The sequence below is a fragment of the Cyclopterus lumpus genome, chromosome 8 (genome assembly GCF_009769545.1).
Source record: "Cyclopterus lumpus isolate fCycLum1 chromosome 8, fCycLum1.pri, whole genome shotgun sequence".
In the NCBI taxonomy this organism is placed as follows: Eukaryota; Metazoa; Chordata; class Actinopteri; order Perciformes; family Cyclopteridae; genus Cyclopterus; species Cyclopterus lumpus.
Window position 1 is genome coordinate 15,777,738 of NC_046973.1, and position 21,340 is coordinate 15,799,077.

The 21,340-nt window shown below is 42.8% G+C and overlaps 1 protein-coding gene across 3 annotated transcripts in view; it reads left to right on the forward strand.

Moving 5' to 3' along the window:
* stat5a (signal transducer and activator of transcription 5a) overlaps positions 1-19,424 on the forward strand; it is a 48,597-nt gene extending 29,173 nt beyond the window's left edge. For 2 of the 3 annotated variants that reach the window (XM_034538707.1, XM_034538706.1), the window contains exons 2-20: positions 1,411-1,474; positions 4,827-4,964; positions 5,191-5,347; positions 6,451-6,540; positions 7,203-7,377; positions 7,897-8,027; positions 8,123-8,274; positions 8,633-8,788; positions 11,522-11,701; positions 12,768-12,855; positions 13,263-13,385; positions 13,655-13,747; positions 14,359-14,565; positions 15,285-15,379; positions 15,633-15,775; positions 16,348-16,503; positions 16,658-16,709; positions 17,138-17,248; positions 17,440-19,424. In XM_034538707.1, the coding sequence (XP_034394598.1) occupies positions 4,837-4,964; positions 5,191-5,347; positions 6,451-6,540; positions 7,203-7,377; positions 7,897-8,027; positions 8,123-8,274; positions 8,633-8,788; positions 11,522-11,701; positions 12,768-12,855; positions 13,263-13,385; positions 13,655-13,747; positions 14,359-14,565; positions 15,285-15,379; positions 15,633-15,775; positions 16,348-16,503; positions 16,658-16,709; positions 17,138-17,248; positions 17,440-17,563 (2,361 nt within the window). In that variant the 5' untranslated portion in view covers positions 1,411-1,474; positions 4,827-4,836 and the 3' untranslated portion in view covers positions 17,564-19,424. The remainder of the gene's footprint in view (positions 1-1,410; positions 1,475-4,826; positions 4,965-5,190; positions 5,348-6,450; positions 6,541-7,202; positions 7,378-7,896; positions 8,028-8,122; positions 8,275-8,632; positions 8,789-11,521; positions 11,702-12,767; positions 12,856-13,262; positions 13,386-13,654; positions 13,748-14,358; positions 14,566-15,284; positions 15,380-15,632; positions 15,776-16,347; positions 16,504-16,657; positions 16,710-17,137; positions 17,249-17,439) is intronic. The other variant, XM_034538708.1, reaches the window with a different exon arrangement.
* The last annotated feature ends 1,916 nt before the right edge of the window (positions 19,425-21,340 follow it).

The window sequence follows — 21,340 nt, forward strand, 5'->3', positions numbered from 1 at the left end:
TATTGTGTACTTTGGTATTCTGTTCAAAACATTGTTCTTGAAACTTTTCTGCCATTAAAGCATGAGTTTATGGAGCGAAGAGGAGAAGAAAATCTGCTGGCAGTAAATAAAAAATGGACAGCAAAAAGCTTGCATGAGTTACAGAACGGCTTCGGAGATGGAGCCATGCGCTTTCTCCCTCTTTTGGAAAATAATGTGAATAAAGATAAAAGAGAGCAAAAAACGATAATCGTTGAAGGGTGAGCCAACGTAAAAGTGTGTGCGGGTGTGTGTGCGTGTGTGTGTGTGTGTGTGCGTGTGTGTGCCACTGCTGGCATCGACAAACATGACTTATCGATCGCTGATAAAGGGAGGATATTAAAACGAGGAGGCTCAGTGTGAGCAGAGCGTGCAGACCTGCTGAAGAGGTCGTAGGTCGGGCCATTAAATTACCCATCATTCTCCACTGGAAGAGCATTTGATTAGGAAACGAGAGGGTTAAATCCAATAAACAAGCTGGATGGTAGAGTAGCGAGGGAGGATCGAGCCAAGGTAGATGGATCCAGACAGAAAAATACAGATACTCGCATATTTGTCTGGAGACTCGAGGCAGCATGTGGGCTCCTGCTGTCCTCCGTCTTCAGGGTTCAGCCAGGACGACACCACTCATCGGTAATATTTCACAACGTGGCGACACAAATGTCTAAACCAAACTGAACCACCCTGATGTGGACAAACTCTTTGACCTAGTTGACCTCCGACAGAAAGAACTGTGCAGCTGCTGTAGTTGTGCACATTCAGGTTTTTCCTGTACTGTGAGGGGTTAGTAGAGACACTTTGTCGAATAAAGAAGAAGCTTGTTGCCTGTGTGATGGTCAACTAGCCTCTTGTTTTTTTTTTGGGGCTCCGGTAATAATTTTGCAATGTTCATGAGCGTATTTGGTGAGAGCTATGTTAATATAACCGCTAGAGTTACGAAAATAAACTAGAACTTTCAATAAACAAGAGTATTACAAAGAAAAAATGTTATAACAGTAGTTAGATACGGTTGGTAGAATATCTGCTCATGCAATCCAATTTTAACAGTGGCTGTTTGATTTTTAATTGGAGCATATCTGAGATCCCTGCTCAGCATCACGAGGAGAGCCTGTGTCCTTTTCAGCATTGGGAACTTTCATAAATTATGTTATTTTGTGGTTGTAATAAATAAAGTGAAATCTGCAGACTTTCCCTTTCATCCTTTCAGCTCTCTCTCTCAACCTCTCGTGCTTTTTGTTAATGCTCTGGTCCTTGTGAAAAAAGATAGCTTCCTCAGAAGTGCCCAAGGTTGACTCACTTCCTCCTTTTGCTTTCTCTCTCTCTCTCTCTCTCTCTCTCTCTCTCTCGCTCTCACACACTCCGTCTCTCCCTCTCTCTGTCTGTCTGTTTAAGGTTTGTGGTGCTCCTCGTTCGAATTTCCTGCCGTTACATGGTAACACGGAGCTGAAGGCAAGAGGTAAGGTGTATTTTCTTTTTCTTTTTTTTGATAAAGTCTGCAGTGAAGTTAGTGCTAAAATGTGTAACGGGACACCGTTGTGAGTTTCTAAAGAGAGGACAGCGACGGAGAAAGAGTGGGCATGCTTTAGTTCCCAGCATGCCATTGCTGTTTGTGTAATACAGGGTGGTTCAGAGAGTCCTGGGTGTCACAGAAAGTTTCACTCTCTTCCTGTTCGGTTCCTCCTCCAATCAGCTGATAGTGCGAGTGCTGGTGCTCACTGCTGATGCCCAGGCAGATAAAAAATGATGTGCGTGTTGTTACTCATTTGAAAAGCCTTTCATTGTCGTGAACACACACACACGCACACACACGCACATACACTCGAATAGCCAAAAGTGCAGATTCATACTCACTGAAGCGATTATCACAGATGTGTATTGTAGGGCCTCATGGCCAGTGTTCCCATCTCCCATAACAGTGAACTATGAAGCACTGTTGGCTCCGTTTTCTGGAAACAGAGTGATGCTACTTGAGCGACAAAGGTCTCTGATTCGACACATGAGGTTATTGTGTCTGCTGGTCAGCTCACACATCTCCACTTGGTCTCAAATTAACAGACCTGCAATAAACACCATTCATAGAGAGCTTTTAATTCACCCTGTAGTCATTTGTCAGACCTTAGTTACAACACATCGTAGAAGGTGTTCCTCTTATTTTTCCACTCCCTGAGAACAATATGCACATTTAAACTAAAGTAATGCAGCAGTTATTGTTGTTGGTAACATATGCACGTAATCAACATTTAATAAGAGAACAGAGAACATCTCCACCCAGTCCCTGTCCCGCACAACTTATAAGTTGTGTGTCTGTTTTATTTGATAAAGACAGGCACATTTTCTCTGGACAGTTTCCTTTGAAATCTTCCGCCAAGTGTGGCTGTTGTGTTTTCAGCTCACAGTTTACTGAAGCCATCTGTGGATTTATGGATCAAAGCTTTGGCTCCACAGAGAGGTGAGCCGCTCACACTCTACTAGCTACTAACACTCTTCTATAGTAGCAGCATGAATGTGCCTTCTTTCTGAAGTCCGGGCTCCGTAGCCTGACGACTCCGGTGCATAAGGACAAGCTGGGAGGTCAAAGGTCAGGACATGTTCAATACGATATGAGAGCAAGAGCATTATCATAGGCTTACAGGATTATTGTCCACAGGCTCAAAAGCCGTAAGGAGTGGAATTATCTTTCTGAGCGCCGCTCACCTCGACCCCTGATAGTGAACCTGCGCTCACCTGAGCGCCGATGTGAGCCTTGGACACGCACATGCATGTCGGGCGACTAGCCCGGTGATCACATGAGATGATTGTGAAAAGTTTTTTCATTCAAATTGATTTGTTATCCAGTCATGGCCTCATCAGACTGAAGGTCATTTGTGCATGTCATGAGACCCTTTTGCAATTTTAAGGCTCTCTTTTCTATCTTTTTGCTTGGAAGTTGTTGTTTTTTTATGCGACGTGCAAAATTACCGTGAACTTGAATTACTGACTAGTTTTAACAGTGAAGGAAATCGTTAACAGTGAAGGAAATCATAATTTCTCCTTAATGCTGTTGCATTAAGGAGAAATTATGTGAAGATAATATGTGGATGTGAATTCAGTTCAATATACAGTGATACACTAAAGATGCACACACTGTCAAGCAGAACCACCGACGCCACAAGAACTTACAAATACACACACACACACACACACACACATACATACGTGCACCACAAACTTCCCGCGTACTCATATCACTCAGTCTTTTACTGACAGTGACTGTGCCACTTTTGATAAGTGTGAGTGGGTGTGTTGACTGGAAACAAGTAGCAGTGATCCAACTCAAAGACCTCTAGAGCAAGACACGGTGACAGTGGAGCTGTTGGCTCCACAGAGGAGTGTTTAAGCCCCAAACATAACTCAGAAAGACACACGACTGGCTCAACCACGAAGGGTTGGAGGCTTAGGGGGAAACCAGAAACATCTGTGTGCTGTAGGTTTGTTTCCCCAGAGCCCTGTGAGCTTTGGGAGTTTTGTTCAATTCATGTGGAGTTAGTCAATTCTCTTAAAGGTCATTTTTCTTTGCGTGACATTTCTACAAGCCACAGACAATTGCCTGTTTGCTAATTGCCGCTCCATTGTCAGGCTTTCCGTTATTGCTCTTAGGTTCATAATGATAAAGATGGCAAACCACTCGTAATTCATATTTTTTCAGACAATGGGTCTTTGATTTCACACAGAGGTGGACAAAACTAGTCTTTCTAGCTGGCAAGCGTTGATTTTGACGGCTGACATGTCAAACATTGCTGCCAAATTATGATTCAGCTTCTTTGGTTTCCAGCTGACTCATTTTAAAATGCGACATCGGACTCATTTCTTTGGAACTTAACCTTTTTTGTCTGTATTTTCAAACTGTATGTTCACTTTTAACATGCTAACAAGAGAAAAAAGGGTGGGGACGAACCAATGTGTTTGTGGTGCCATGCCATTGTTAACCAGTTATTCAAAAAATCACATACTTCCCGTCACAAACGGACCCCAGGAAGTCGTCATGGCGTCGGCTAATGGGGGTCCTAATGAACTAAACTCAACAGATGCACCTGAGTAATTATTGTGCAGAATGATGTCATCAGACATCAGTCACGATATATATATTTTTCCACTATGGCAAGGCAGTACCCGCCCTATTCTGCCTATGATTGGCTGGTACTCATGTCCTCCGTTGGTTAGGTTTAGGAGGGGTGATATTGGTTGGGTTCGGGCAGGAATATCAGAGTAAGCCAATCGGAGGCAGAAAAAAATCTGGAAGGTCGAAGATGTCATTGTGCCTAATAGTTAGCCATGTGCGTGGTGCATACAGAGTGAGAGGGATACAGAGTGTGAGCTTTGGGGAGCAGTGGGCCTCCAGTTTGTTTTTCAGGGTAACGGGCTGTCGGACAAATGGACTTTCGGTCCAATTGAAAATGTTTCAGATTATTGGTTTTTTTGGAATAATGGCTTTGTCAGAACAATGAGCCGTCCTCATGTTTGTAAGACGTGTGTAAAGTAGCGCAATGTTGGCTGGGGATGCTGAAGTCTAAACCTACCCCAATCTCATACCTGATATCCTGAATGCAACTCATGTAGTCAGTTAACTACCTTTTGCTTAATTGTTTTTCTTTTGAAAAGGATAACAAAAAGACATCCAAACTCTTTAGATGCCAAGTATCACTCTCGCTGCTTCCCCATGCACATCATAATATGATCTTAGATTATTTCTTTTTCTCATCACCGTGCCTTTTCTTTAAACTGTGTTCCCTTGCTCTCTGATTGATGACGAGACCTTTTTTCAACTTCAGGGCGTTGAAGATGGCAGTGTGGATCCAGGCCCAGCAGCTCCAGGGAGATGCTCTGCACCAGATGCAGTCCCTATACGGTCAGCATTTCCCCATTGAGGTGCGACATTATCTGTCCCAGTGGATAGAGGGCCAGCTCTGGTGAGTAGCTCACATGTACGCCTGCACAAATGTTTGCTCTGAATGTTTGTCCATGATAGAACATTAGGACAGTTGCTCTTTGTTTGCTATATTCAGCATCGTACAGTTAATGTATGAGCCGTGTGCGTTTGTTTATGCACGTCCATTTGTCTTTTATGTGTCTTGTGTGTTTTGTGTGTTTTGTGTGTGTGTGTGTGTGTGTGTGTGTGTGTGTGTGTGTTGTTAGGGATGCCATAGACCTAGAGAACCCACAGGAGGAGTTCAAGGCCAAACGGCTGCTGGACAGTCTGATCCAGGAGCTGCAGAACAAGGCAGAGCACCAGGTGGGAGAGGACGGTTTTCTACTGAAAATCAAACTGGGACACTATGCCAGCCAGCTCAAGGTAAGTCTTTTGGAATTATGTCTCACCAATCACAAGAAAAGCTCTGCATACCCAGGAGCATACAGTTTAATTTCCTGTCTGATTGAGAGACTTGGGGGTCGGTGCTAAGCTGAGCCAAAGTTTGAGAACACACAAATACCAAAACAAGTGTGTATATATATCAACTGTGGCTTTCAGTTATTTGTCAGATTTATCAATAAAAGAGACCTGGATCTTCTTTGTCTTAGAATTGACTTTGTTACTCTGTAGCTCAAAAACCTGGGGAACAAAAAACTGAAGGCCTGACTGTCGAATCAAATAGGACTAAAACTACCGGAGGAATATTCAAATGATATTATATTAAGACTCTCACATTTAAGGGGAGAAGAGATGCTAAGCAAGTGGTTGGAAGATGTAACTGTTAGCTTTTGTCCTTGCACACAGTGGACAATATGTTTTTAAGAAGAGGTTATATCTACCATGAGGAAAACAAGAGGACAACCCAAGTGAGGGCCTTGGTAGCCAGCCAGCGCTGCTATTTATGATCGAGCTCCCTGCTCACAGATCCGTCCTTCTGTTTGTCATCTCCCATCCTGGAAACCAGGCAGAGAAACAGGGTAAAGGGGGCTGGCTGTGCAACATCAAATAATCCTGAATTCCTACTTCTCTGTTTTCCCCTTGATTGTGTAATATATGAAATGTGTCCTCTCTGGGAATAATAATAATGTATCTTAGTGTGGTCTGTGTCCTCGTGAACTCAGCTTAGGTTTGTGATTCAAACTTGTAATGCAATGTCGCTGCCCGACTTGAAGCAGAAAACTACAAGAATATCGCCAACTGGTTCACAAAAGTGTCTTTGAGAAAGAAAGTGAAACTGCAATTCATCAGAGGGGAATTTTTTTTTGATTGTGACAATGTGTGTGCAAGCTAATGAATCGTATATGAAGTGCTCCGTGCTTCAGAGATGGGTCTCGTTAGGCTTGTCTAATGGATTTTAGTGTGACTGCCGCGTTGGCTCCAGAACTTAGCAAGCTTCTAAATTGGTGAGTCCTGTGTGAGGCGGACGCTCCGCTCGTCAGGGGCTAATGGGCCTTAACACGGCACATGTGCTCCTTGTCTTTCAGAGCACGTATGACCGCTGTCCGCTGGAGCTGGTCCGATGCATCAAACACATCCTCTACACGGAGCAGAGGCTCGTCCGAGAAGCCACCAATGTGAGTCGGGGGAAATACAAATATGGGAGCTGACATGTAAACCTGCTGTGACAAACTTTTTCATGCATTATTCATCACATATTCTGTACAAACAAGCTCAACCACTTAATGGTGACAGATTCAGAGGCTGGGTAATTGCGTAACCACTCTTGCCACCCCCCCCAGGTCTGCAGATTCCTTTGCATTATTATTATAAAACCTTCTCAATCATGCTGTGAAGTGGACTTGTAAAAGTACACTTTTTGTTGTTTCTCCACTGCAACACTGCGAATGGAGGGAACTCAAAATTGGAAATCAAATATTTCACTGTTTATAAAAAGCACTCAGTTATAAAACCCGAAAGCCAGCAGTGCGTATAACATGTGACGCTCAGCATCTCCTGCAGCGAAATTGATTTCCAGTCACAACATGCCTTTTCTAATAGTGGAATTTCACCGTCTGGACCTTTCGTGGTCTGAACCTTTAGGTACCATCCCCCACAAATATCCCATGTCTCCCCGCTCACCAGTGGCCAGCTATTCCGCCTAACAGCTATCATAAAAAACCCAATGACAGACAATACACAGGCCATGAAACCGCTCCAATTACCGTTTCCACACCCGCCATTTTCCCGCTGTCTCTCTCTCTGTGCCTGTCTCTCAATCACGCTTTGTAATTGACAGTCGAGCTCTCCAGTGGGAGGGATGATGGACAGCATGTCTCAGAAATACCAACAGATCAACCAAGCTTTTGAGGAGCTTCGCCTGCTGACCCAGGACACGGAGAATGATCTGCGCAAGCTCCAGCACAACCAGGAGTACTTCATCATCCAGTACCAGGAGAGCCTCCGCATCCAGGGTGAGACGAGAGGGACTGCATCTTGTTGTTACTGGTTCAAGCTTTTCCAAAGTGCCAAGACATTGGACATTTTTTTACTATAAGTTGGACAAAACCTATTCACCATTTCACTATGTGTCTTGTGAACTGCGATTGTGAAGTTGAAAGTGCTGTTTTTAGGTTTTTAAGAATGGTTTGAATTAAGTATATACCATAGCTTCAAAATATAAGGGTGTGAAATTGTCTAATGAAGATCATTGCACACCCACACATGCACTTCAAAGCCAGAACCTGGAGCAAACATAAGAGGCAACCTTTGCATTTCTGTTGCATCATTCACAAAACAGCACCTAGCCGTTATGAAATCTGTGTTACGCTGGAGGAGGTCCTCCTGAGTCAATCATTGGTGATTATTGACTCTTTGGTGTACATGCCATGTATATGGACAGGTTAAAGATGTTCACCTCCCCTCTCTTGTCCTCCCGACCTCCCTCACCCCCCTCCCCCCCTTTGGATGGCAACAACCCTTCTCCTCCTCAGCTCAGCTGACCAGCCTGTCTGCGCTGCCCCCTGCTGACCGACAGCTACGGGAGCCCGCCCTTCTCAACAAGAGAGCCACTGTGGAGGCATGGCTGACCAGAGAGGCCAACACACTACAGAAATACAGACTGGTAAGGCGTGAACATGCTCTCTCAAGGAAAACGCTCTGTGCAATAAATAGTGCTTATGTGGCAAGTCAAACCTCCTCTCTTCTGTTAATGCGCAGGACTTGGCAGAGAAGCACCAGAAAACACTGCAGGTGTTGAGGAAGCAGCAGACCATTATTCTGGATGACGAGCTGATCCAGTGGAAGAGACGGCAGCAGCTGGCAGGCAACGGGGGCCCGCCGGAGGGAGGCCTGGACATCCTGCAGTCCTGGTGAGCCCTCCTCCACCTCACACCAAGAACACAGCCACTAGGCTTCCTCTCAAAGCAAAGGGTCACAGGTTTACAAGCTTTCAATTGACTACCGCTGGGTTTATTTCCAAAGGGTATTGTCTCTTAATAACATAGACATAGGCAAACTAGTCTGACATCTATTTATTTTAGAATGTTAATCCCTTTTTCAGACTGGCTGTGTTTTCTTTGCCTTTTTAGGAGAATCCAGTCAAGGGTTTCATAGTTTTTTTTGATCTATCCTTTTAAAGTTTGAATTGCTAATGTCCTGCTCGAGTAAAATCTTCTGCACCACACGTGTGTGTTTTCGTGTGTGTGTGTGTGTGTGTGTGTGTGTCAGGTGTGAGAAGCTCGCAGAAACTATCTGGCAAAACAGGCAGCAGATTCGGAGGGCAGAGCACCTCAGACAACAGCTGCCCATCCCCGGACCCATTGAAGAGCTCCTCAACGAACTCGGCAGTACTATCACAGATATCATCTCAGCATTGGTCACCAGGTGTGTTTGTGTGGTCGTTTAGGCTTATCGGAACTTTGAAACTCATTCAAGGGAGATGAATGTCAGTCAGTATAGTGTCAATACAAGTATAGCAGCCCCAGCGTGTGTGTAGCTGGGTGGGTGTGTATGTACATCGAGGCATCGCGGAGGTTCTTTATGCAACCTCAGTTCCTTTGGTCAACAGGGTGAGATATATCATCTTTTACTCTAATTATTTACTCCAATTAGTCGGACATTCAATCCATCCACTTCATGATTCACGCCACATGAGTAACACTACTTTATACTGCAGTGGTGTAGTACTTGGTGTCAGACTTAGTCTCAAAACCAGTCCCAAGACCCTTTTTTGAAGGTCTCATCTCAGGAATATATCGGTAAACTGGCTGTGCATTGATTTATGTGTTAACATGCACTGGCCTTTCTTTGCTCTGCCTCACCTTGCCGGTCTTTGTCCTGACTTGGTCTCAAACCACTCAGAGTCTTGGTCTTGGCTCGGTCTCTGATCTGGTTAATGACTTGATCTCGGTTTCGGTGGTCTTGACCACAACACTGGTATTATGTAGTAGAGAATGTTTGTTTGTGTTGTCTTATTTCAGTAAGTGAGGATATTTCACTTTAGATCTAAAGTTGTTCAAGGTAATGTTAAAGTTTCAGACATGAAGGGGATAATTAGGGTGTTTTGAAGTGGGTGTTGTATGAGGAACTTATCCATAGTCGGTGTATCTATCACCTCCTGTTTCACCAAACTGGGGGCCGTGCCAACCGCCATCTACTGTAGTACCTCAAATAACCCCACTTCATCAACTGAACTATCCTTTTAAGATTTGAGTCATGTGATTGCTATGGGAACAGCACTTCTTAATCGACCAACGCCAATGCGATTATGTCGACAAATTGATTAGTAATCAACAGATCTTTAAAACTGAGTTTCTCAGAGAAAATCATGCAAACGCCCCACTTATAGTAAGTTAGCCCCAGTTAGTAAATCAGGCAAATCTGTTTTCAGTAATAATTCAGTAAAATCTGTTTTCAGTAATAATTTCTAATGCGAGGTTGCAGATGTGTCCAGAGGCAAAGGATGGAAGTTAAAGGTATCTACATAGTTCTACAGAGACAAGAACATGCAGTTTGCAAGAGATTGAAGGCAACCGATTGCAGTTCATACTTTTTGGACCCAAAGGCACATCTGCCAGGGTCTTTTACAGGGTTATTCAAAGTTGGAAACTTTCCACAGGAATAAACGGGAATTAACGGGAATTAACGGGAATAAACGGTAATATACGGGAATAAACTGAAAATGTTGGGGTAATTTAACTGTATTTACCTTGTCATAAGCAGACATGCATGCAAACATGTATAATACAACTTTTTTGACATTTTGTGAGTAGAACTTTGTTCTTTCATCGAACAACAAAAACATGAACATTGAATAAAAAAGGTGTATTCCCTATGATCACCACTCCCCAACCCAATTTCTTTTTTCCCTGAATCCTTTCAGGTCTAAATGCTTTCTTCCTGGACCTCATCAACATCCTCCTCACTGCTGTAGTCTACTGCAAACAAATAAACTTACTATTAAAATGAACATGGCTTCAGTTTACCAAGTAATCAATATGCTATGTAATAATGACTTTCTACATGAACTAGTTCAGTTCATAGTTCATAATTCAACATTTTGAACTAAGTTCACAGCTCCAAAAAATGAACTAGTTCAGTTATTTTTTTCAATATGTTGCGAGTTATAATTTAAATCTCTATCTGTCTGCAATACCGCTCTTGGCCTCTACGCAACTTGGCGCTCTCACACTTGCCAGGCATAGGGCTGAAACGTTCAGACTCAACACTGATGACAAAGAGGTTCAAAAACAACAGAATGTTTTATGTTTACGTTTCTGGCAGACAATGTTCCCAACCAGCTGCATTCAGGGTCCAGCTGAGCTAGGCATGCATAGTCTTGTTCTCAACTACATTTAAGTTCCCTGTTATATGCTTTTGCAAAAAAACTTATTTTTAAAAAAAACTCCCGTGAAAACTTTCCTGAAATTTACCGCAAACTTTCTGCCCCTTTGCAACCCTAGTCTTTTACCATGCCAGCATCTCTGAACAGGAAGTAATCTGAAGAGTTTGACATCATCCTCTCCCACTGTTCTTGTAGCTTTTCCCAGCAGAGACCCATAGCACATTGAAAGGCCATGTCTGATTTCCGATTGGCTACAGACATGCCTGCGCCCACAAAACCAAGTACTACTGTTACGCACAGTACAAACACAGGTTATGTTTCCTCAACAACATCCTTTCTATATTCCCCTGAAGCCCCTGGAGGTTTCAGGCTGAGAATAGGAGTGTGTTGTTTTCACATCACCACTTCGGTCAGCTCCAGACCAGCGGGCTTCAAGGCTCATAACAACATTATGCATTTGTTTCCAAGTAGAGCTGAGAAGAGATCTGGGGAGTTTTCATTGAAAACAAACCGTTACTTTTCATCATTTTAGTAACAAACTCATTATATTTGAACTTAAACTCTACTAAAACATTTGAAGTTAAAACATGCATTGTTTACGTTCTGTGTTAAGTTTGCAGCCTTTTGACATATTTTTGGCTACATTTTATGAGGTGCTTCAAAAGAGAAATAGTGGAGTAGATAATATTCAGCAAAGCAAAAAGGGACAAATTGCACTGAGCCACCTGATCAACAGGGTTTCATTGAGTTTAACTCCCTTTTTGTTTCCACAGCACCTTCATCATTGAGAAACAGCCGCCACAGGTGCTAAAAACCCAAACCAAGTTTGCCGCCACGGTGCGCCTCCTAGTGGGTGGGAAATTGAACGTGCACATGAACCCTCCGCAGGTGAAAGCCACCATCATTAGTGAACAGCAAGCCAAGGCCCTGCTGAAGAACGAGAGCACAAGGAAGTAAGTCCAGTGACCCCGATCATATCGCTGTGGATTTAAAAAACGGAAAACCCTCGAAACATTTACACATAGGACGTTGGGGTTTTTCTGGAGGTTCATACTTGAAGTAACACTGTGTAAGATTTAGTAGCATCCAGTTTGTGAGGTGGCAGATTGCATTCAACTCTCTCTTTCCAAGCATGTCGCAGAACTACGGCGGGCTTTAAAAGGCTCTCTAGAGGCACTGTTTGGTTTGTCCATTCTGGGCTACTGTAGAAACGTTGCGGTGCAACATGGAGGACTAACTGAAGAGGGCCCCCTCCCTATGTGCATATGACGGGCTTACTTTAATCTAAAGAAAACACATTGATTCAAAGCAAATCAAATCCGCCTAAATCCTACACTGCTACTTCAAGTTATACGGTTTATTTCTAATTACTATAATAACATATATATATACATTTTTGAATCTGTGCTTTCATGCTGAAGCAACAACACATCCTGCTGTTCCCTCTTATTTGCACACACATGCTTTAGTATTCCTGCTTCATTTAGTGGGGACAAGGCACCGATAAGATAAGGATTCTTAGTTTTCTACAGGGATTACTGGATCCCAGGATGAACTCTGGCCTAATGTGTGTGCATACCTCACCACAGAGACATGGCTGGAACTTGAACAATGCCACAGTGGAATCTATGGTGTGGATGCAGAATCCACATTTAGCCTGTTCTACATTCCTCTTGACAAACAAGAACCTGAAGACTGTAGGTCAGCCAGCGGTTATATGGATGAGCAATTCAACCGCTCAGCTATCATCTGCCGTTTCTCATCCAAGCCCGTTGGTATGGCACCCATTCTGCAGCACAGAGACATCTGCTTGGTGTTTTTTTTGGTAGTTAATCCATCCAATTACATGAGCACGAACATCATTCCCACATCCTGCATGTGTTTCACTCGGCGGCTGTCGGCCACACGATAATCATTCAGTTTTCAACTGTTCTGGGAAGAAGAAGAATTCTCAGCACACCAGTCACAGCAGACGTTACAGCTAACTGACTCAACTCCTTGATTGTCTCTCTCCTTTAGTGATAGCAGTGGAGAAATTCTCAACAATAACTGCGTGATGGAGTTCCACCAGACTACAGGCACTCTCAGCGCCCACTTCAGGAACATGGTAAGTGTTCCTGAAGTGAAGTAACTCCACTGAGTTGAATATCTTAAAAATAATAAGGGTCTGTAGTAGAGTGCAGCTCAGCCTGAAGCCAGATGTGTGTGATCACATCATTAGTATGGGAGTTTATTACAAAAGTGGCTCGATGTTAGCTATGCTTGACAACTGTAAATATATTTTATATTTGTACATTTCATATTTTACTGTATTTCTATTTAATATATTTAAATAGCAATACTTTATTATCATTAATGTAGTTCCAATAGTTTGGGGAATTCTAGAACGAATTGAGTATATTGAAATAACGTTCAAACCGATTTAGAAGCAGCCATGTAAGTATGTGTGATGTGTGCATTGTCGGCCTTACTGTCCAGTATTGCTCAGTCTTACACGAGTCCTCTCTCATGTAGTCGTTGAAGAGGATCAAGCGATCGGACAGGCGAGGAGCGGAATCTGTCACAGAGGAGAAGTTCACCATTCTGTTCGAGTCGCAGTTTAGCGTCGGAGGCAACGAGCTTGTCTTTCAAGTGAAGGTAAGGGGGCGCAGACTGAAAAGATATACCCGCCATTGTTACTTCTGCAAGCTGTTGATTCTCCAAATCCTCACAACACCTTGAACATTCGCTCCTACACATACTTTAAAGCACAGTGCACCTCATCTGTCTTCTTCACAGTGCCGTTATGGTGTTTATTAAAAACACTTTTATTTCCCAATAGAAACCCAGAAAGACCGTGATGATGTTGCAGTAGTTCTTGTGACAGCATTCTTAAACCGATGGTCTCCCCTCTTTCTTTGAAACAGACGTTATCCCTTCCTGTAGTAGTGATAGTTCACGGTAGCCAAGACAATAACGCCACGGCAACTGTGTTGTGGGACAACGCTTTTGCCGAGCCGGTGAGTAAATGTTTTTTTTCTGTGTTTCAAAATTATATTTAGTGATGATTAAACCTTCAAAAACACCTAAACGTAGCCGTTTTATGTATCAAATGTACCTTTTTATTTATCACATTTTTAGCAGACTTATTCAAACGTAGTCAATAAAGGCTGCATGTCTTTGAACACAAAGCAATTGTGTTCATCTACACAAAATAATTAACAATTCTGAAAAGGATTTTCCATTAAATGAATTCATCAAATGTAACACTTTCTAGATTCTAATTTGAAAAGTACTCAGATTCGTATCTTTTTCTTCTATTTAATCAATTTTGACAATTTAATGGTGCTAAATAAAAAGTGGTGGGAGGGGGCTGTTTGGGGTCGGCGTTGCATTTTAGCAATTGGAAGGAGATGCTGCAGGGACCCTGTGTGTGCATTTGATCTGTTTTGCATATTTATTTTGAATGCATTTTCTATTGATCTAGATCAATTGATTAAAATATGTAATCCTTTTACGCAATATAAAAACTCAACTACTCTGCTTTTTTATTCTTCTGTGCACACATTTTGCACGTTTCATGCATTCTGCTGCTCGTGTAAATCCTCAGCTGTCTCCACTGCCTCTACAGGGACGGGTGCCTTTCCTCGTGCCAGACAAGGTGCTTTGGCCTCAGTTGTGTGATGCCATCAACATGAAGTACAAGGCTGAGGTGCAGAGTAACCGAGGCCTGTCGGAGGAGAACCTGGTCTTCCTGGCTCAAAAGGCCTTCAGCAGCTCCAGCAACAACCCTGAAGACTACCGCAACATGACCATGACTTGGTCACAGTTTAACAGGGTCAGCGCTCTGCATTCTCTCCCTCTCCAGCAGCTGATATAGAGGACATGCTAATTCCCTGTTATCTTCAGTTGGAGTTTCAGCTTGAATGTGTTGTTTTCTAACATACTTGGAGAGGGTTGTCTCCTCTTTGAATTTTTAAAATGCCCGCAGGCCAGTTTCAGTAAGCCATCTTAGCGGCATGCTTGTTCTCCGTGGAGTCATTTACTTTTGGTTATTCATACACAGAAATATGTCATGCTCCATTTGCAGTGCTCCTACAGCCCTATTCTGTATACAGAGAGAGAGAGAGAGACTCATTGGTGGCCAGGTCCTCATCTTAATGGGCCTGTTTGTCCACACAGTGAAAGGCTGGAGGCCTCATTTTCTGGCTCAACGCAGCTGGCGATGGCAGAAAATGCACTCACATTCACCACACACCATCAGTCTCATTAGATTACAGGGACATCAAGTGTACAGACCTGTGTATAAGCTGCACACATACACTCTCGCTCTTCTCTTCCGTCGCTCAACGTGTACACGAACCGCCGCGCACCGTTTAATCGTAAACACACAACTGGGACGAGGACATGTTGTTCTATATATTTATGGACTGGGTGGACATGAGGGAATGTGGAGGAAACCTTTTAAAAGATGAGCATTATCATGTGTGCTTTAAAAATATATATATATATTTTTGTTCTTCTTTTATTTCCCCCAAAAAAACATTTTGCTCACAGGAAAGCTTGCCAGGGAGGAACTTCACATTCTGGCAGTGGTTTGATGGCGTGATGGAACTCACAAAAAAGCATCTCAAACCACACTGGAATGACGGGTGAGGCAATTTGACTTGTTTTGTCAGTTCCAATCTTTGGCTGTAAAATGCGGCTGAATGGGAAAACAATAGCACTACACTGCGTGTCTCTCCACATGTTGTCACTCTTTACAACTCGGGCAATAGTTCACCTTCAGGATTTTCCATGGCAACCTGTGGCGCTCTCCCCAATCACCTGGGAACGCGGCGAGAAGGTGTGGGAATGCACATTACAATATTAATGTGTCTCCTTTTCTATCTCTCTCTCTTTCAGAGCCATACTGGGCTTTGTGAACAAACAGCAGGCTCAGGACATGCTGATGTCCAAACCCAACGGTACTTTCCTTCTGCGCTTTAGTGACTCTGAGATCGGAGGAATTACAATTGCCTGGGTGGCAGAAAATCCTAACAAAGCAGGTATGACGAGTCAACGTTTGTTTCCGTCACATCACAGATGGTATTGGTAAAATGTTCTGATACTAGATCGAGGGGGGTTTAAGCACAGCTAAGCCTTGTGGATGGACCAGCTGAATGCTTTGATCCTCAAGGCAGAATGCAGGCCTTATGTGAACTCCCTCTCCGCTGAGCTCACAGTTGTTGTTTTTTTAACGTTTATTGAGGTTGATAAATAGACTGAAACTAAACCCTCATATTAGGTAAGACTTTCTTGAAGTTTGACAACCAATCAGACAACGACTTTTTAAAAAAAAGAAGAAAAAAGCAGCGTGAACCGGTGCAGATCCAAGGCTTCCGTCACACGTCAATGTTGTGTTCACAACTCGTTTCCGCTTCCTGCAATTGAATGGCCAATAAAAAATGGCCAGAAATCATTTATTGAAATCATTTATTGCAGGTTTAAAGCGGCCAATTGGATCTTTAAGTTAGATTAGGGTCTTTGATAACATAATTGCAACTCTTGTTGTTATTCAAGTTAAAAACAACTCTACTGAAATGAATATGCCAATATTGCTGCTACTGTGCGTCTCCAGGTGAGAGGATGGTCTGGAACCTCATGCCCTACACAACCAAAGACTTCTCTATTCGCTCTCTGGCTGACCGCATCAGCGATCTCAATCACCTCCTGTTCCTCTACCCCGACAGACCCAAGGATGAGGTTTTCTCCAAATATTACACCCCACCCCTGTGTAAGCAACCGTCTGTTTGCACAGGCTGCTCTTACTTTCAAAATTGAACACCACAGCTCCAAAGCCTGCGCAGTGAACGAATGTATTGATTGCTGCATGACGACTGCACTGAGCTGTCTCTTTCTCTCTCTCTCTGTGCTCATTTGTCTTAAAGCCAAAGCAGTGGACGGTTACGTGAAGCCGCAAATCAAACAAGTGGTGCCCGAGTAAGTATCAAGCTTCCTATTTGCCTCTCCTCCCGTCCCTCTATTCCTGCTCTGTCTTCTATTCCTTGCCCTCCACCCACTGGTTATTCCCCTCTGTGCCAACATTTAGAGTTAATCACGAAATATTGGACCCTGCATTCAGATCAGCTATTAGTCGGCTGTTACAGTTGGGGGAGGCCAATTAAGGACCGCCGGGGTTCCTGAGCGAGCTTGCCTTCCACTCATCATTAGAGTTAGGCTTGTTAGTTAGCAAGGCGCGCTCCCTGCCTGTCTGCGCGGTTGGTTCACCCGCAGTACGGCGAATGGCCGTAATGATGCAGCGAGGCCTGGAAAACACGCTGAGGGTAGTTGCTTAGGCAACTGCTGAACACAGACTCATAGGATTTAATCTTGTGTGTGTGTGTGTGTGTGTGCATGTGTGTGTGTAGGTTTACTACAGCCAATCCAGACTCAGCAAGTGGAAATCCAACCTATATGGATCACGGCGCCTCCCCAGCACCTGTCAGTCACCCTCACACCTACGGCATATTCCCACCTATGTGAGTCAACAAGTCCTTTGAACATATGAGCTGCTCTGAGTGTGCATGTGCATTTTGTATAGAATAAAGAGTGTCTTGTTGCTCCTGCTGGGTCTTTTTTGAGGGGGTGTGGGGGGACGGGGGACGGGGGGGGGGGATGTGCTGCCAGCTTGTCTGAGTGTGGTTTGGCTCCACTCTGTGTCCTGTGGCAGGAGTGACTCTATGTTGGACGCGGACGGAGACTTCGATCTGGACGACACCATGGACGTGGCGAGGCATGTAGAGGAGCTCCTTCGGCGGCCTGTAGAGAGCCAGTGGGGCGGCCAACAGTCCTGACCCTTGACCTTTTAACCCGTGACAACACCAAACAAACCCTGCTTCCCAACTTGCCCCAACCGCATTGACATTTCTCATGGTTTAATTCCATTAATTTCTCTCTTTTTCTTCTGATAGCTATAATGTGAAATGTTAATAATGGTTGTGATTTTTATTTTGTTCTTCTGTTCAGCATGAGAGCATGCATGTCGGTGACTTCTCTTTTTATTTGTGTCCATAAGTGTTTGTAAAACAGACTAGGTATAAAGCAAAAGCTGCAATGTTACATTATAGTGAAAAAAAGAAAAGGAAAGGAAATGTCCATTCACATCGCGCGTGAATTTTCCACTGGATTTTCAAAAGATTCAAAAGAGAATATGCTTTTTAACAGTTGCCTGTTTCTTTCTTTGACACATGTTCTGCTTTGTAAATGGGTTATTAGTATTTTGAGTGACGTTGACCTTTGACAAAGAAAAGAAACGTTCATGAAGAGTTTTGCTTTTGCTGTTAATAACATAATCGGAGTCATTGCTCTGCAGTCAGTTGTTTTCAATCCATATACACTTACCTAAAAAGGCAGAGTGACTCTTTGCTCTCTGCAACTGACAACGCGTGCATCAGCGCACGGTACACGCGCTGAAGTGGACGATGTATTTGTTCCTGATTGGTTCACCAGCTTGAAACCCGGGAGGGGGAGGGGCGGTTCGTCCACGCCCTTCCCCTCGCGCGCTCACCACGTGTTCTGTTTGGTAACGCACACATGCAACACGTCGGCATTTCCCCGACGCTGCCATGCTCGTCCCCCCGTCGTCGATGCTACCTCTCATTATCCTGCTGACGGTCGTCTCTCGTTGTTGCCGCACCACGTACCTTCGGTCCTCGTGCTTCGTGTTACATAATGTCGTCAAACTCTGTTTGACACACCTCTGTGACAATCACGCCGCTGTGACGTCACGACCGCAGCTGAAGTTGCGGTGCACGCAGGAGATCGATCCGTGCGCTCGTGCGTACGTAGGCTTTTTTTGCAGCGTCCGTCCCCTTTAAAGATATCGAATTTATTGGTCGACTAGAAAAGATTGAGACTATTTCCCCCTCTTCTCTCTCACGCACGCGCGCGCGCGCACACATGATGCTGAATAGAGAAAGTGTCAACAGCCTTGCACCTCAGGAATGAATCTATTCGCTTATGTACAAGTCAAATAGAAAATGATCAATGTCGACAGAATATATGAATTTATTTTCTCTATCATAATTCTATCTATTATTGTTTCCCTGGCACTCCCCCTTATTGAATGCAAACCGAGCCCGTTGAGGATGTTTCTACAAATGCCTCCTCAGTCAGAAGTCTTGTATCACCAGAAGTACCAGTTGAAAAGGGACACCAAGCAACTGGAGATCAGAGATGAAGATGCATGTATGATGTACTTTTGTCTTTGTCGGACAGACATTAATATTTAAGATATTCCCTCGTCATTTTCTCCTTCAAACATTTTTTTTTTTTTTGTACTTCCGTTAATTTTTAAATCCCAGGCTAGATGAGCTGTTTTGTGATAAATCCTTCATGACCGGTCTCCTCGTCATTTTCTCATCAAAGCTTTGTTCCACAGTAGACTGTTGTTTTTGTTTTTATTTTGATGATGATGATGATGATGATGATGATGATGATGGCGCTGTGTGCTGTTCGATGTATGTACCATGTTTGTGGTTTGGGTTTTATCACTTGGAGGTTTTCCAAGAGAAACAGCTGTTGAGTGGAAAAGAAGAAAATAAAGTTTTATAAATAATTTTAACTACTATGTAATTTATAGCAGCATTTCAACATTTTCACATAATTTTAAGATTTTGATGTCACTACAAAATAAATGCTATTTCTTTGTTGTCATGTGTGCAGTCAACACCATCAATTCAATCCCCGAGCAGCCGAGCGTGCAGAGGTCGTATTGTGTGTCGCTGCGTCATAAACGGCACACAAGGCCATTCTTGAATGGGAACTAATATTTACGTACAACTGGCAAAGAGTGTCTCTGCGCTGCTGTGTTATTAAGACACTGCAGCGTGTGAAAGCAGGCGAGGCCACAATTATGTTTTGTTTCAGCGTGTAGCAAACTTGTGCTTGAGCAACACACTGTGTGAGAAAGTCCTGCATTCCCCTGAAGACACCCCCAATTAAACTTGAAATGAAATTGAATTGTGAATAGATTAACCTCCAAAAGGAACATACTTCTTCGCTGCAGACTATTTTCTAAAGCATGCCATTGTTATTGAGATCAACTGCAAGTATACGAGGTAGAGAATGATTGATCCACCGAAAATAACATACAAAGTTGATCTGTTTTGAATCTCCTCTATACAGTATATGTTTATACTGTGTGTATGTGTATATATATGTGTATATATGTATGTGTATATGTATGTATGTGTATATATATATGTGTATATACACTACCGTTCAGAAGTTTGGGGTCACCCAGACAATTTTGTGTTTTCCATGAAAACTCACACTTTTATTTATCAAATGAGTTGCAAAATGAATACAAAATATAGTCAAGACATTGACAAAGTTAGCAATAATGATTTATATTTGAAATATTAATTTTGTTCTTCAAGCTTTGCTTTCATCAAAGAATGCTCCATTTGCAGCAGTAGCTTCTCTCACGAGCATAACTGTTTTCAGCTGTGCTAACTCAATGGTTTTCAAGGGTTTTCTAATCATCCATTAGTCTTCTAAGAACACAATGTACCATTAGAACACTGGAGTGATAGTTGCTGGAAATGGGCCTCTATACACCTATGTAGATATTTCATTAAAAACCAGACGTTTTCACCTAGATTAGTCATTTACCACATTAACAATGTAAAGAGTGTATTTCTGATTAATTTAATGTTCTCTTCATTGAAAAAAAATTTGCTTTTCTTTGAAAAATAAGGACATTTCTAAGTGACCCCAAACTTTTTGTGTGTCTAATGTATGTATGTATGTGTGTGTATGTATATATATATATATATATATATATATATATGTATGTATGTGTATATATGTATGTATATATATATGTGTATATGTGTGTATGTGTATGTATATATATGTATCTATGTATATGTATGTATGTATATATGTGTGTATGTGTATATACAGTATATGTATGTATGTGTATATATATATGTATATATATATATATATATATATATATATATATATATATATATATATATATATATATATATGCACACTGTATCTATCACACGTGAATGCTTCTGAACGCTAAGACTGTCCTACTGTCCACTGTCCTACGACCCTCAAACGCAGCATTCTTGACTTGATCACACATGCTCTTGAATCAGCTCATTTCTGCCATCTGGTGGACATAAGAAATGCAAACCATATTTTTTCACGTGTGTGCATTTGAGCTGAAGCTGAAATGTTAATTGCCTGCCCGCAGTCATGCCTGGGAAAGATGATAAAAAAAACTAATTTGCATGGAATTCAATAAAATGTTATAATTATTGCTTCAGTGGTTTTCATTATCAGGTTATCATACCTTCAGTTGGCGAGTAGCTGCTTCTGGAAGAGAACCAACATGTTATGGTCGATTATGCGTAGCTGATAGTTTTTAATTATTCATACATTATCTACAGGCCACTATGTTAATGGTTTCCAGTCTGTGATTGTAATCCAGTGCAAAGGGCTCCTAGAGGTCAGTGATGGGGTGTTGCTCGGACACTAAACCTGCATCTGTTGTCAGAGAGCATGAGCTCTGTGGTTTGCGCCTCACGTGATAAGAGGCTTGAGTTGTCCTG